Source organism: Ictalurus furcatus, chromosome 16, assembly GCF_023375685.1.
Source record: "Ictalurus furcatus strain D&B chromosome 16, Billie_1.0, whole genome shotgun sequence".
In the NCBI taxonomy this organism is placed as follows: Eukaryota; Metazoa; Chordata; class Actinopteri; order Siluriformes; family Ictaluridae; genus Ictalurus; species Ictalurus furcatus.
Genome location: NC_071270.1, coordinates 21,056,791 through 21,072,009, shown reverse-complemented (window position 1 = coordinate 21,072,009; position 15,219 = coordinate 21,056,791). Strand labels below are relative to the sequence as shown.

At 36.0% G+C, this 15,219-nt stretch overlaps 1 protein-coding gene and 1 long non-coding RNA gene across 3 annotated transcripts; one reads left to right on the top strand and one right to left on the bottom strand.

Moving 5' to 3' along the window:
* Positions 1-451: 451 nt before the first annotated feature.
* spp1 (secreted phosphoprotein 1) lies at positions 452-8,454 on the top strand. Of its 2 annotated transcripts, XM_053645563.1 has the most exons (7): positions 452-705; positions 5,200-5,432; positions 6,498-6,566; positions 6,772-6,828; positions 7,042-7,083; positions 7,438-7,692; positions 7,872-8,454. In XM_053645563.1, exons 2-7 carry the CDS (start codon positions 5,271-5,273, stop codon positions 8,157-8,159), a joined length of 873 nt encoding a protein of 290 aa, XP_053501538.1. In that variant the 5' UTR covers positions 452-705; positions 5,200-5,270; the 3' UTR covers positions 8,160-8,454. The 2 variants fall into 2 exon arrangements, with proteins under 2 accessions (XP_053501538.1, XP_053501539.1); XM_053645564.1 differs by lacking the exon at positions 452-705 and having other exon boundaries at positions 5,150-5,432.
* A 3,482-nt stretch (positions 8,455-11,936) lies between these two features.
* On the bottom strand, positions 11,937-13,474 carry LOC128620509 (uncharacterized). The gene is made up of 3 exons (XR_008388157.1): positions 12,977-13,474; positions 12,788-12,848; positions 11,937-12,641 (listed from the first exon to the last, which is right to left on the bottom strand). It is a non-coding gene; the product is annotated as an uncharacterized LOC128620509 (long non-coding RNA).
* Positions 13,475-15,219: the final 1,745 nt, after the last annotated feature.

The window sequence follows — 15,219 nt, the reverse complement described above, 5'->3', positions numbered from 1 at the left end:
AAAATCCCAGAGCTTTCAGGAATACCCTTTATGGTCCACATTGGACAACTCCATTTTATGCCTTTAGACCCACTAACACACTACTACACACATGTAAACTTCATGTGCAGCTGATCGCTATATTAGAGAGGGTTAAGAGGTTTATATTCATGGTGGGTTCCTGTCTTTCCCACCTTCAATTCCTCAACAGAGTTATTCTACTCTTTAATGATTAATATGACACAATGCTATTCCCCTTTATAAAAAAAAGTCTAATCTAGACCACGTAATTTTTCCAACCATTTATTAATACTCTCATATACTGTTTAATGGTGCAGGACCTAATAGTTTATTTCAATGATCTTTTAAAAAACATGTGTGGCTAAGCAAAAACCTTGTATGCCCGTAACATTTCCAAACAAACTGACCACAGAGATTGGTGGCTTGAGTCGCATTTTATGGTGCAGAACCTGTAGCAATATGAGTTTCACTCTTATAAAAGGTGACATCAGCTTCATAAACCAATGCTGTGGGACCAGGGCTCGGTTAAAGCCATGTGTATTATTTCTTGATTTTCCACAAGAGTCAAATGGCAAAATAGGGGCCAGTGATCGGGCATACGGGAAATACGTTCCTTGATATTTTCCATGGACTCTCTACTAGTAAGGCCTACATGGTTTTCACCTGATTCAACTTGTGTGAAACGTTACAAAGCTTCAGTTTAGAGTAAGTGACTACATTTCTATGAAATACCAAATGCTGATGCTAAGGCCAGAATGAGCACTATGGCACTGTAGTTGCATTTCAGCCTTTATTGATTAACCAAGATTCGTAAATGGTATAGTCTCTAATCAGAAAAGAATTTGCTTATATTGAGAACTATTTGACAAGTTATTGCTATGCCATAATGGGTTTTTTGCAGTAACCTCTCAAAATGGCTTTTATAGTGTCACACTTTTATTGAACAACTGATAGATAAATAAAATGAGCAATAGATAAGGAATAAATGGATAAATTGAGCAATATAAAAGGAATTAAACTCGTTAGACAGTGCTGTTATAGGAAAATAACCAACGATGGGGTGGTGTGATAGAGTATATTACCACCATAAAGTTAATTCTGTTCCTATAAGAGTGCTTTCAGAAGTGTTATATTTCTCTTATATCACAGCAATTTGCCAACAATTACAAATTTTTATTTTTAAAAAATGACAGGTCTTACTTTTTTGTTGATCTGTTCCTTGTTATGTTCGATGCTGTGGAATGTCCACAAAATAAGTTAGCTCGTGTTATCATTCATGTTAGTTAGTTAGTTAGTTTACTTTATTATCCACGTTGTGGAAAATTGTCTCTGGCTTCACTGTACAATACATCACAAACAATATATAAATATGCATCAAAAACATACAAGACAAGACAAACATCACCAGTCACTTGCATTTAAAATTTGAACAGCATTAGGCACAAAAGATAACTGTTAAACATTCTTCATTGCACGTGGTTGCCTATAAGGCCTCCCTGATGGCAACAGGTGAAACTCACCATGAAGAGGGTGAGACACATCTATCTACTATCACTAAAGCCTTTTGCTTGACTTTACATGTGTATAGATTATTCAGATGTCTCTGTGTCATGCAGATTATCTTACTGGCTTCATTTACAATCTTGGACAGCTTGACCCTGTTTTTAACGCTCAAAAGTTCCATACCACGAGGTCATGTTAAAAGTTTAAATACTTTCAACAAGATTTTTATAGACCATTTCACTTATGTTCTTACTCACACCAAAGTGATTGAACCTCGTGATCAAATACAGCCTTTGTTGAGCTTTTTGTAAATGCTGACACTGGAGACTCCTTCCAAAAATGAGAAACAATAACGTCTAAGCCTATTATAATATAAACCTGTGATTTGCCTTGCGATCTCGAACTACTGACTTTAAATCAAATTTTAAGTTTAAAAAATAAGCATTTTAAGAATCACATTGTACAATGCAATGACCTTGAGATCTTGAGTTCATGAGCTCTGCTGAATGTGTAGACAGCAGGTTATTTGCTGCAAAGCTCACTTGTGTGATTATTGCAGAAAGTGGGAAAGTTTCTGTAATCTTGTGGTAATGTGGTGGTGTCGTTGTGTTAATCCGTCTGGGAACCACGGGCAGCTTGGCAGCCAATACGGTACAGCGAGATGCTTATTTTAACATTTGAAAATTCCAGACACAAACTATAGACTTCTCGCCTGTGCCAAGAACCCGAGTGAAGAAAAACATTGCGCTTCTTCTCTCCTCAGTCCAACAGCACTTCAGTGTAACATGTTTTGATGCATCTAAATCTTTCTAGGTTACAACCTAGGATTAGAGTGTCTGATGAAGTTCTTTCTCTGTGATGTTTTTTAGTCAACACCCTGCACAGACTCTATAACTCACCTTTACATGAGGCATCATACAGTTGAAGACCTCACATGCTGTAAATCACTCTATCAATCTCTCATGGAGAATGCATTATCATTGCCTTGAGGTGCAGCTCATGACAGGTCGACAAATCATGAACCCTAATAAACATTTAGATGTTCTATTTAATCAAACATGATGACAATCATGATGTACAGCTCTGGAATGTCCCACTGTCTGGAATTTTCTTTCATCAGCTTAAATTGTTCAAAATGAACAATAGTACCACATATCATATTTGTTTTTTGTATAAAAGAGGGATTCATTTGAAGTAGCCCAGAAGCTGTATCTCCTGGTGACAAGACCAGAACCTTTCAGTAAATCTGATGTTGTGCTTGACAGAGAGAACATTTTAGTCAAATTTCAAGGCAAAACAAAGAAATACTACAGTTTAGACAGGCAGAAGAGTCACTAGTGAAATTGACAAACCCTAAATGGAGGGGCCTTTTAGGGACATGATGCATTTCAAAAATAGTAGACGTAGCCCAAATTCATATCAGTCTCCATATACAGATATAAGGTGCTTAGTGCAATGCTGAACTTACACAAAAAATGCACTAAAAACCTGAATGCCAGATCTCATCTATCTATCTATCTATCTATCATGTATCATCTATCTGTTCTATCTATCTATCATCTATCTATCATCTATCTATCTATCTGTCATGCAATACATTTAAGAAAATCGATTTAAGGTCAAAATGAATAAATAAACATACTAAGTTAACAATATGTATTTCATGTGCATGTATTTAATATATAAAGAAATTAGGAAATTAAAGACAGGTTCAATTAATTAAGATCATTTTTGCACAAAAAAAAACAACAGTAAAAAAACCCCAAAATAACTTAATATGCACTGTTAAATATAGCAATAGATTAGACTATTTAATCTATTGGACTATGCTGTAGTCCTTCTTATAGAAACCAAATATTAGTTGTGAGTGTGCTGTTCATTTTGCATGTTATATGTTTAATATATGGTATTTTTTGTTCCGTTTTTATGAAGGGTGACAATAATTCTGGAGATCACTGAATAAGAGTGCTGCATTTATGGAATACTGAGTTTCAACAATTTCCACTGTATGTGTCATGCCTTGGTGTTAATTCAGGCTTGGTCTTGTTCGTCTCCATTACTCACGATTAGTCTAGAACAAGCTGAATTTTTCAGAGCCAGTTAGATAAAATCTTTTATATTTTTGCATGGCATTGTCTCCGATGTTAAAGTAAGCACAATTTTAACACTTTACAAATATGACAATTTACAATCACACATAATAGCAAATTAGCAGTGGTGTAAAGAGTGCATGAGTAATAATGTAAAGGAGTGAAGTTACTGATACTGTAGTATGTATTTACTTGAGTAAAAAAAAACATACTGATCAAGCAAATTACTCTAGTAAGACTTAATAAGTTGTCTGGAGAAAAAATACTTCAGTAATTACTTTACATGTAAATAACAGTAATTTTGTAAATTACATGTAAATTTACAGTAATAACACTTTTACATGTCTACAAATCATGACTGAATATATATATATATATATATATATATATATATATATATATATATATATATATATCTATATATATATATATGTACGTGTGTGTGTGTAAATATATTATATATATATATATATATATATATATATATATGTGTGTGTGTGTGTGTGTGTGTGTGTGTGTGTGTAAATATATATATATATACATACATATATATATATATCTATATATATATATATATATATATATATATATATATATGTGTGTGTGTGTGTGTGTGTGTGTGTGTGTGCGTGTAAAATATTTATATATAAAATATCTATATCAGAGTAATGCATTTTTTAAAACAATTATGTGAACTAAGCAAGTGAGCTATGCTGAAGTGAACACCATCTCCATTATCAACAGTATACGAAGAGAGATTATGTTAGCTAGATAGCTAACTTAGCTAAATGCTGTTGGGTTTCATTAGCTAGCTAGCTCCTGGTAATTCATAATACATGTTTCTAACGACATAGTTAGCTATCTAGCACTGATGCTCTTTGTTACCTATGGGCTGTAACAGCACTTAGATATATTATATACATAACACATAATCACTACAAACATTGAAGTGTCATATTAAGTTTAGAAGTCTCCGCACTCACTCGGATAGTTAATGGTTTACTTGCAGAAGTTTGTGCAGGGTATATGTTGATTTGTGAAATGCTGATATCTCCACAGGTTTTCGCTTACACTATATCAGGCATTGCTGCTGCTGATTAAACATTTGGTGCCTGAAATGTAGATTTTCAGAAACTGCTTTATTTTGATAGAGTCTTTAAAATACACATACACGTACTGTCTTTTATTTGGCTTACAGTCTTCAAGGGTTGTATTATTATTATTATTCACTCTGTAATGGTGCTCAACAATAAATGTAGTGAAGTTGATTTTTTTTAACTTAACTAAAATGAACATAATTCAATTATAGTCATTTATAAAAAACAAAAAATGTAACGTTACAGTGAAACATTTACTCATGTACTGTAAGGAATACATGTAGTTCCTTATGTTCCACCCCTGCTAATTAATGTGGATTTATCCTATTAACAAAGTACAAAAGACTGACTGTCATTGCAATATATGCCTGTACAATAGATACTATGGCTGCCAACAAATGTGGCATTGCACAAACAGTCTGAAAATGTCTGTAACATTGAAAACAATCCAAGACATGTTCTTTTTTTCTACCTCACTATGCCTGGTGCTGAATGTTTGCATTGGCTAGCCACAGAACCCACAGGAAGAGTGGGAGTAGAAAAGGTGGGACAGCAGCGGTAAAACTCGTGACATCACAGAATGCACTTTGATTGGCTGAATCCAGAGGCAGCAGGGTTTAAAAGCCAAGCAGCTGTGAGCATCAAAACAAAACAAGATCTCAAGCAAGAGACTTGGAAAGTAGTGGTGGATCCTCTACCACACAGCAGCAAGAAGGTTAGATTCACAGCAGCTGAGGAACAGGTAAGAGACGACTTTTATGCTTCATACTGTACTTTTACACATTTTGATTTTGTGAGGTCGTGATTGATTGGTGGTTGAATGTATTTGTTGAATTAAGGACACTTTATATCGTAAAGGGCATCTATAGATTTTCTATAGAACATTTCAGCCAGGGTTGTTTGAGTTTATAGCTTATGCAAGCTAAAAGTTTTTAAAACTTTTCTCTCTCTCTCTCTCTCTCTCTCTCTCTCTCTCTAAATGTCAATCTGTGAAATAAACTGAGGAATCAAATTCGTGAAATCTTAAACGTTGTCCATTGTATTAAAAATGACAGAACTAATCTAAATGATTGAAGTGCAGTTTATTGAGGAAAAATGTGAATAACAGAAGAGGAAGTTATATTGGTCAGCTGACTCATTTATTTCAGTTACAAAAACCACCCAATTATAGCCTCATACCAAAGACTAATAATAACACCACCAGTTAACTGAAAAACCTCTGAAGTAGCCGGCACGATGTTCCTTACGGCCTTCAGTATTTTACATTGTGTTTCATGTTTCCATCAAAGACACAAAATGTCTTGCCATAGTAAAGTCCCTAATGAGAAACATTTACTAAAATATAATGTTGTAGTTCTAGTGGCTGGCAGCTGTCTACAAATAACTTGAAGAATTACACACTGGAAGGATATTATTATAGCATAGCTAAACACTCACCACTCCAGTTTAATGCTGATGTAGTGTTATCGTGGCTAAAAAGGAAAACAAAAAAAAGGGTTGTTTCATGGTGAAAGCTGGATGCAGTTAGAAGGGAAACTGTTCCCCGTCTGCCAAAAATGTAGTGGCCGACTTGATTTAGGCACACTTCCTTGTGGAAAAATGTACAAGCCCAAAAAGCTAATTGAGACAGTTTATAGTTTAACCATTATGAAGATTATATTGAGGCAATCCCCTCAGTGTGTTGACATACTGATATGGAAGGAAAGAATGCTTTTATGACATGCATTCCTCAAATCTTATTAATTTGTGTATGATTAATCAGGTTGGAATGATCAGAAGCTAATATGTAACCTTTCTACTTTTCTAGAACACACCAAGGAAAATGAAGGCTGTCATTGTTTTCGTGCTCCTTTTCGCAGCGGTCTATTGTCACCCTGTAAGTTCAGAGCAAACAACATTACTTCTAAACTAACCTTTGCATTATTGTATGGAGGTCTGTTGTGCTCTCTGTAAGACATTTCAAATCTAACCGTATCCGAGACATTACTTTAGGAAGGAATATTTCAATAAGCTGGCAGGAAAATTCCTTCGTGTCACAGAATTCCCGTCGGATGAGTCTCTGTTTTGTGGTTAACTTACAGGTGAAACGTTCAGCCAGCAGCTCAGAGAGCGCTGACGTGCAGCCTGTTGATACTCAGGTGAGCATTTTGGACATTACATATGTTTTGCACGCACCTCTGTACGGCTTTGGGGTTCGTTTTTAACCTCTCAGAGCATCAATGGAAAAAGAATCACAGTAGCCATATTCACAAAGCCTACCTAATTTCAAGTGTTTTATAATTACTACTCGGCACATACTGTATCTTAAAGTGAGTGCATCTTCTTTTTTCACTCTGGTGTTTTTGTTTCAGGTATTGAAAGTCACTGCGGTTGCTGATGTTAGCTCTGAAGAGGTAAAAGAAACTCATCCCATCTGCCGACCTTATGAGACACTCTTTCCACATAAAAGAGATCAGACGAAAAAAATCATTTTATAATAGTTTAAATATGTTGCATGTGCCAGGGTTATGAGTCTTACTGTGTCTTCACTGTGCATGCTGTTATAAAAAAAAAACAACAATTTTTACACGTACAGCACTCAATTATTTCAAAACTCATGTTATTGTCTAGGACTATTATATCCCGGGAATTGTGAGACTAAAATAAATAATGATTTATGATAAATAAGAACATTCACATGTATTCACAAGGATAAGAAATGTATTAGGTTCCACAGACGGGCTTCATTTTCTTTGCTGTTTCTTCAGGATGATGATGATGATGATGACAGTGACAGCGATGAGTCTGATGAGAATGGCGAGCCCACCAGTTCTCCTCCTATCGTAGAGACCACTCTGATCCCTGTTATTAATGGCCGTGGGGACAGCATTGGCTTCCAGAGTGACTACAAGAAACCCGTTTATTATGTGGATGGCAACAACATTGAGAAAGGACCTTCTTCTCATAAATCCTATGGATCTGACAAGACCAAGTATGATGGTGTGGATCTGAAAGTGTACAAGGTAAATAGGAAGCATTCAAATTCATTCAGGTCGCTACATTAGGGGTGAGAATAGTACTTTATATCCTGATGCATGCCAAACTAAACAATCCAGAAGGAATATCTCAAAGGAAACATTATACTGAAAAAAAAAATAGCATTACAATATCTGAGACTCAGTGAGTTCCTCTTGTTTCTCAGGCTCTGCAGGTGCACAATGTTGGGCTGGACCAGGGAGTGGACGCCTCCAGTGGCACGGACAGTGATGACGCGAGCCAGCAAGAGCAGAAGGCAGCTTCCTCTTCCAGTGCTAGTGATGCCGTTCCCAGTCAGGAGAGTGAGGAGGACAGCCAGAGCAGTGAGGAGAACACAACCGCGACTACCACGACCGACAGCAACTCCTCTGAGAGCGATGAGAGTGAGGAGACCAACGCAGCGGATCAGCCTGCATTGCTCAAGAACGAGAACCCTGAAGTCCTCATCGCTTAAATACACCCCAAACCTGCTGGTGACAAGTGACTCACTTCACTTCATGTGATAAGTAGCAGAACACAATAATACAGCTCAGACAAACCCGGTATAGAACCGAGGCTGCATTTTGTTACCTGTCAAAAATCTGTTTCTTTTAAACAAATCTACATTTGCACAATCATTTATGATAAGTTTATGTAATATATTTTATTCTCCCCTGTATCAAGTTATCCTTTATGAATAAAATCATTTTTTTCCTTTTTCAAAAAACAAAAATGACTGGTTGTTCATTTATAATCTTTTTTTTTATTATGCTTTCTTCATTCTTATTTTCAAATGTATAAATGCATCTAAGTACACCTTAGCACAAATGAACACTGTAAGTGTTAGTACACTACCAAAACAGTTGTGCCGAATGAAACTGATGGAACTGGCAATAACACACAGTTCCCTGCATCCTTTGTCCTATGGTTAGTCTTCAAAACCAATTCTTTATTTTAGATTAGAAGACTGTTTAGAATCAAATTATTCAAAAGAAGACATAAACCTAATTTCATCATAATCAGACTTTATTATTTCAGATTTTTCACCACAACACTTCACTGATCAGCCATAACATTAAATCCACCTGCCTAATATTGTGTAGGTTCCCCTTGTGCTACCAAAACAACTCTGAGCCTTCATGGCATGGACTCTACAAGACCTCTGAAAGTGTGATGTGGTATCTGGCACCAAGACGTTAGCTGCAGATCCTTTAAGTCCTGTAAGTTGTGAGGAGGGGCCTCCATGGATCACACTTGTTTGTTCAGGACATCCTACAGATGCTCGATCAGATTGAGATCTGGAGAATTTGGAGGCCGAGTCAACACCTTGAACTCTTTGTCATGCTCTGACCGGTCTGTGGCTACAAAGCCCAATATGCAGCAATCTGCAATGCGCTGTGTGTTCTGACACCTTTCTATCATAGCCTTAATTTTTTCAGCAGTTTGTGCTACTGTAGCTCTTTTGTGGGATCCGACCAGATGGTCTAGCCTTCGCTCACCATGCGCATCAATGAACCTTGGCGCCCAGGACCCTGTGGCCGGTTCACCGGTTGTCCTTCCTTGGACCACTTTTGGTAGGAACTAACCACTGCATAGCACAAACACCCCAGAAGACCTGCTGTTTTGGAGATGCTCTGACCCAATCGTCTAGTCATCACAATTTGGCCCTTGTCAAAGTCGCTCAGATCCTTACGCTTGCCCATTTTTCCTGCTTCCAACACATCAACTTTGAGAACTGACTGTTCACTTGCTGTCTAATATATCCCACCCCTTCACAGGTGCCACTGTAATGAGAATCACTGTTATTCACTTCACCTGGTTTTAATGTTATGGCTGATCAGGGTGTATATGAAAACAAAATCGATCCTATTGAATACTCAATGAAACATCAATAAACACCAGTAATAAAAATACAAAGCATAAAAACCCAACATTTTTAAAAATGTGTATCCATCATCGCCAACTAGATAGCAAATGAGCACTGCTGTCTAAAAAGTCCTAATATTTAAATTAGACACATTTGCAAACTGAAAGATTGTGCATGTTGTGTAGGATCTAACCAAGCTGTTAATATATGCAGTAAACAGAAGTCTGAACAAACATTTATATAAAATTAAATCGCTTTAATATCCACCATAGCAAACAGCCTAGCTACTATATAACTAGCTTTACTAATATTTCAAATATGCACAAATGTGTACATTGTGTAGGATATTATTTCCAAGCTGTAAAAAAAAAAGACTATAAACAGAAGCGTGAACAAATTTCACAGTATGTCTATAATAATGGAATTAGAAGATAAATTTCAAACATTCATGAAACCATAATAAAAAAAAAACTTTGTGAAATATTAAAGTGACCAGACCACAAGAGGGCGCTGTAATCTTTATAGACGTCCATAACAATCATGAATGGTCTATTGATGAAGTGCTTTAGAGACTTTCCCCTTATTTATGAGAAAATTTGTAGCTTGGAGTTTCCACAAGTGTAGTTAAATTATGAATAACATGATTAAACATCACTCTAAAAAGTGAAAATTCAGTAGCTAGGAGTACTCTTGATATAAGTATTTGTATAAAGGACAAATACTAATGTACTAAGTATCAAAAGTAAAAGTAAATGCTTACAATTTCTGTTTACTGTTTACCATCTGTCTACTATCAACAGTATCCAGAGGTGGTAAAAGTACTCATCTAATTAAATCTTCTAGTAAAAGTTGACGTAGGTTCAAGTTCATCATTAAAGTTAAAATAGAAAAGCATAAATAATACCTAAAGTGTAATAACTAAAAGTGCAAAAAAAAAAAAAAAATTCACACAAGAAAAAAACAACATCTTCCTCAATTTCAAAGCACATACTTTTAGTTCCTGATGCACCTCTTTCACAAGGAACCAAGGAACATGGAAAAACACAAGCCAGGGCTAACTAGGGCTAGCTTTATCCCTAATATCTCTCGCTAGCATGACAGTAACACTGACCATATCAATTTGCTGTATGGTAATAGCTAGCTGTCACAGTACAAACTGATTTGATTACAGTGATGGGAATTAGGTCTCATTCTAGCTCTCACATCTGTTAAAGTTTAGATTTGTTAATAAATTAGTTCCATTCCTTGAATCTGTCTGATACTAAAAAGTCACCTTATGAATTTACAAAAACATACATGATTATAGAGAGATGTAGGGATTATTATTTTTTAAATAGTGAGGAGAAAGTAGAGCTGTTTCATGTGAAATGTGGTAAAAGTTAAAAGCCTTCAAACTCAAATGCAGATACTTATAAACCACACTTAAGTATAATAACAAAGTAATTGTAATTTGCTACTTCACACCTCTGACTGTCTATTTAATTTGGAACTGGTGTAAGAGCCCTGATGGAAAAACAAAACAATACCCAACAACAATAGAAACCATCACCAAAATTCTAATAGTTTCCCCTGCAAATACCATTACCAACCATCAGCTAATCATTACCATTATTGTTCCTTAATGGTATCCAGTAGACATAACATGTCACCAACAGAAGGCAACAAACTACCAGTAGAGACCCACAGGGACCATTACAGTTTACATTAAAACCAATACAATTCCCATTATAACCATTAAAACCATTACAAATTCTATGATGGTTTCTATTGTTTTTTTCAGCAGGGCATTCGGCACAAAAACACCAACATGCATACACATATGTAGTTAAGGATCTAATATAACAATAATTATTAATTATTCATTTATTCAATTATTAATAATTCCTCCAGACTTTAAAACTTATTAGAAGGTTTAACATGTAGCTAGTGGAGTCACCCATATGATGTGTTTTCATGGACCACAGCAGAAAATTCAAAGACAAGTACAAATGCAAAAAATGATATTTACACACTCAGTAAAGAACCGATCCAAAGAGGAATTGACGTACTCTCATTCAGTTTCTTAAAAACTACACTAAACATATCAAATAGATATGTGCCACATATGCCAGAACAGCCACCAGTAATGAGTAGTGTATAGCAGTCACAAGTCAAGACCTACATTAATTCTGAATAGTACAGAATACCTGCATCAAGACTTCTCGTTGCCATTTGAAATGATTAAAACAAATGTTTACTTGTGTTGAAAATGACCAGCCAGATTTATTACGCATGAAACTGACTGTGTGTATGTTTTTTAAATTTTTTTTTTCATCAACCTCAGTTTAGCTCTAGAACCATATGCAGGGCACATTTGTCAGATAAGTTGGCATTTAAGCGCATATTGAACAGAACATTTGACTCTCGTCACTAATGGTAAATGGTTTCACAATTTTATTTAATGTAACATAACAGATCAAAGGTGCACTGTAAATATTTGATTCTACCACTCATGCGTAGTGTAGAATACTCAGAATATATATTACCTTTGGTATAATACTGCTATGTAAAATCAGTATATAAAAGTCAGTAAGGTGCAATGAACCAAAGAAAAATCTAAATAAAATGAAATAAAATCAAAAGTGTCTCATATATGCATTTATAGGACATTCAGGAACATTTCTTTTAGAAATTTAAACTGCCTGATAGGACCAGCAAATCACTAAATGGTAAAAACGAAATATTCACTTGACTATGTTAAGCTTTAAGGTACAGCAACTAAAAGTTGTCTCCTCTAGGCTCAGTTTCCAGGTGTAGAGTAAAACAGGTGACGTGTCCTTGTGTGGGCAATGGTGGTAGTACAGTTATACTGCTCGTGATCTCTGGTTCAGCAGTGGTGAGAAAATTCTCTTCCGACAATGCAGACTCATTGGATTCAGAGTGGCTAGTATCCAAACCACTAGATTCACTGGATTTAGACGTATCAGATTCAGAAGATGAATTTGAATCATCCGAGTCTGAGCTGTTGCTTGATTCGTTTGATTCCACGGAGTCAGAGTCCTGAAATGCCCTGTTTATTGCCAGACGTCTATTTCCATTCCATGGATAAAACTGGAAACAGAGTCAAATATGTAAGTGAAATACTAAGCCTTGCTGTGTAATCCTGGCGTTACTGAAAATGTCGTATATATTTGGTTTACTTTAGAAAACTAGCAAAAGCACTGACAGTTAAGTAACTGATTGTTAAATAAACTTACTGGTTTGGAAAAAACAAATGCTAAGAGGGACACCAGCAGTGCTGTTCTCAACGTCCACATCCTTCAGGTAAAGATAAAGGTAAACGTTACCGTAACAAATGTTACTAAACCTCTTGGTTATACTGTGTTACAGTTTTGAAATAAACACAACATCCACAGAATTACAATAGTTCTTAAACCAAATGTTACCTTGCTTCAGTGCTCGGTCCACTTATTCCAGTATCTCTGCTTCTGGGTTCCTACAGTTTATATACTCATCAGCTGTAAGATCAGGGTGGGTTCAGTCACCAATACAGTCATCCAGAATGATGAATGAGTGATACTCCGCAAGCTTTGAGCAATATCCGCTGACATCTGGTTCTCGTCAGTGGCCTTACTTAATCTGTATAATTACAGTCTGGAAATCCAAACATTAGTTTGAATCACTCACTCACTGGGTTTTAGCTTGGTTTGGAACAAGACAAAAGCCATTTACAACAACTGAAAGAAAACAGCCTGGAACTGTTCCCACTTTCTAAAGAACTTTAATGTAAAGTGATTTGAGAAGATAATTTGCTTAGCAACAGCACAGAATATCTAACAGATATGGTTACGTTTATTATCAATCAAGAATTATCATCATATCATCTCAAATAAACTGCATCACACCATCTCACTTTCCAACTGAATGCAGTTTATTGTGTTTTATTTATTTATTTATTTATTTATTTTAAATCTACTGCATTTCTCCAAATTATTTTTTATACCATGCATTCTTAATAACCTAAACTGAGGAATGTGTGACGGGCAATCATCTGTTTGAGTTTATTTTAGAAGGTGAACATGACTAAAGTGTTTAAATAAAAAACTACTGTCTTTCTCACTTATGAATAAATGATATTTACAGTGAAGGGACCAATAAAGCTTATCATGTCCACACTATTTGTTAAAAAGGGCTCCTCAGAGATTCTTTGTAAAACTAAAGGGTTCTTAGGTTCCTAATCTAGTTCTACATAGAACCCTATTTGAAAGGAAACCCGTATCTATTCATCTTCAGCAACCACTTTATCAAGATCAGGAGTAGAGCCTGGATGGGACACCAGTCCATTTCATGGCACCATGATCACACTCATTTACATCTAGGAGCAGTTCATAGATGTAGGGTTGTACATACTGTATAACTTGTACAGCATAACATTTCCCCTATAGAACATGTGAAAAATGACTGATCTCAGTCATTAGAAGCTACTATTAGAAATGAAATGTACTTTAATGACAGGTTTGCTTTGTGGTGAATATTAGTACAGAGGTGTATTGCATTGGAGATTGCAGTAGAAATGATGGCACCTTTGGTAAGTGGGCCAGTCCATTCCCTGTGCATAGGGGAAATGAATATCACCATAGACCTTATGTTCCCACACTAACAGCAACCTCTGTGCCAGAGCAGACTTGTGTTTAGTCCCACCCCAAAAGCCAGGCTCTAAATCATCAGGAAAAATTCCACTGTCGTCAGAGCTCACCACAGGTTTCTGTGTCTCTCAGTCTGAAATTGTCATCCATCATTGCTCATATGTTTGGATAATTGTTTACGGTCTGTGACATCAAATAACAGTAAATCTGTTATTATTTTACCAAATTCTACATTATGGTGAGCCAAAATTACTAGTGTGTGATGCATTAAGTAACAAGGTAATGCTCATGAATGGTGGTCATTTGAACTTGAACTATCCATCCATTTTCTGTACTGCTTATCCTACACAGGGTCACAGAGAGCCTGGAGGCTATCACTAGGGACTCAGGGCAGAAGGCGTGGAACACCATGGACGGGGTGAACCTGAAATATTTAATAACTATTTAAATACCTAAGCAGGTAGCAAAAATTGCACTATTATAAAAAGTACTATTATACACCAACTGTTCAGTGAAGAAATTGACTGATTTCTGGTGTAAAGCAATTATCATGGTATGATAAACATTTGAGAATTTACAGAAGGGTGACAAATTAAAAGAATGCATTGGCCACCACAGGAAGCTTCACTGAAGCTTTGCACATATTCTACAAGTCTCTGGAACTGTACTGGAAGGATGAAAATCTTTTCTTCCAAAAGATATTCCCAATCAGGAATAGTGATGGGGAGATCTGGTGGCCACATTACAAGTTTTACATGATTTTCACACTCATCAAACCTTTCAAGGAGTCCGTGTACTCTTTGGATGGGGCGGGTTCATCTGGGAAGAGACCCCGTCCATCAGAATAGAAATATTTCATCACAGGATAAAGGTGATCTTTGTATTGATTTACAGTTCCCAATAAGGAGGCAAATAGACACAAAAGCATGTACGCAAACCAAGCCGACAACATAACAGAGCCTTTGGTTTTTGCATATGAGATCATAACCGTTCAGCCATACTAGTAGGAATACTGTCTTCATAAGGTGCTTGAAGAAACAGAA